The 1,635-nt window shown below is 37.6% G+C and overlaps 1 protein-coding gene across 1 annotated transcript; it reads right to left on the bottom strand.

Annotated features, from left to right (window-relative positions):
* Window positions 1-354: 354 nt before the first annotated feature.
* On the bottom strand, window positions 355-1,284 carry LOC149531811 (uncharacterized). Its single transcript, XM_089808404.1, has one exon. It carries the CDS (start codon window positions 1,282-1,284, stop codon window positions 355-357), a length of 930 nt encoding a protein of 309 aa, XP_089664530.1.
* Between the last annotated feature and the right edge of the window lie 351 nt (window positions 1,285-1,635).

Below are 1,635 nucleotides of genomic sequence, written 5' to 3'. Positions count from 1 at the left end.
CACATTTATCAAAATAAACCATTCAAGTACTCCAATTCAATATTTTCAAACTAACAACTCTTTACATTATTATTTTAAATTTATTAATTCAAATCTAAGTATTTCTATATTTAACTATTTAATTAATGTTATAAATAAATACTACCCACCTAAGATACATATCCAAATAAAAAGTTTAAATCAATACTAATCTCACTGATTAGTTCAAAGATTAATTGATGTCACATGTAACATAATGTCTTCATCAAACACAATTGCTCACTGAAACTTAAAATGGAATAACTATTTCAGTCTATACCAAATAAAACACAATAACTAACCTAGCATGCCTTTTATTCCGGGACAAGTTATTAATTATATATTCAAAGGCTCGAGACTATCCCCGTCCATAGGAGCCTGATATTCACCGATATTTCCCTCTATGCCTTCACCGTGGAAAGCCTTGCATGCAAAGTAGAGCACACTCTGCGTTAACATCCCCATCAAAGTAACCAGACACCCCATCACTATGCAGGCTGTTGCAAACGCTATATTTGTCCATAGTCCCATGACATGTAAACTCACCCTAGATGTTGTATAAACAAGAAACTCAGTAATTAGCAACTGAAATATGGCGAGAGCCCAGGCTGTAGAGCACTTTCCTTTCATGAGACGGTGGCTCCTCTTCATACCCTCGAACCCATAATATTCCTCCTCCATCACGCTCATAACACTCGCCACTTGCCACACCATTCTCACATACAACAAGACACTCGAAAACACCATGAAAACAATAAGGAATGCAATGGAAAACTGTATCCAATACGACTTACCGAATACTACGAAGCCCAACGCTAGAAAACAACAAGCAAAAGCAAAAGCCATTGCAATCTGGAAATAAATGGTGAAATACCAAAGGCAAGTTATCATCATCCGCTTCCACACTGTGGGCAAAACTTTCATGACCCCTGCAAAGGAGGGTTTGTGGCTGGCCACGGTGAAGACCACTGCTGCCATAGATGGCATCAAGAGAGAATAAGAGAGAAATGGGTACACAGCTTGCAGCAGTGAAAGCTTTGCCAATGGCTTGAAGGGTAGATTTTGCACATCGGTAGAGTCATAGGAATTAATCTTAGCAAGAAGAGGGTTGACCATAAATTTTTTGAGATCTAACAGAGCTAAAGGCAGCATGAAAACTAGAGTGATGGATCCCAATGATTTAGGTTGAGAGGTAATGGTTTTCAGGGCCTCTCCAACAATTCCGAACGCGCTCAATAGCCCTAAGCTTTTTGCTTTCCTATCCATGGCGGATTGCAGATTTTCCTCCTCCTTTATCTTACATGGAACTGCTTCATCAGCTGCCTGTATTTATAATGGTGTGTCTGGGAAGCACATAAGCTTGTAAATCTAGATTGAAAAAAATTTCTCAGCCATGTGGGTACATACAGAGAGAGTTAAAATTGATGACAACGAATAGCGAATACAATAGCTAGATTTCGTTTATTCCTCTATTATATCGTCCAACGCTGATAATTACGATGATGCTTCTGTGACTTTGCGTAATATTCTAATTATTGTCGTTAGGGAATTTAAATTTAATATTTGTCTATAAAAATAGAAATGCATTGGATTGGTCGAGAAAATTTTAGTTTAATT

This window comes from Cupressus sempervirens, chromosome 11 (assembly GCF_028749045.1).
Source record: "Cupressus sempervirens isolate cs-2001-9-10 chromosome 11, ASM2874904v1, whole genome shotgun sequence".
Classification (NCBI taxonomy): Eukaryota; Viridiplantae; Streptophyta; class Pinopsida; order Cupressales; family Cupressaceae; genus Cupressus; species Cupressus sempervirens.
This window is presented reverse-complemented; position numbering and strand designations above follow the sequence as displayed.

Excerpts from the sequence above, each read along its gene's own strand:
- LOC149531811 (XM_089808404.1), bottom strand. The coding sequence starts at position 1,284 with ATGGATAGGAAAGCAAAAAGCTTAGGGCTATTGAGCGCGTTCGGAATT.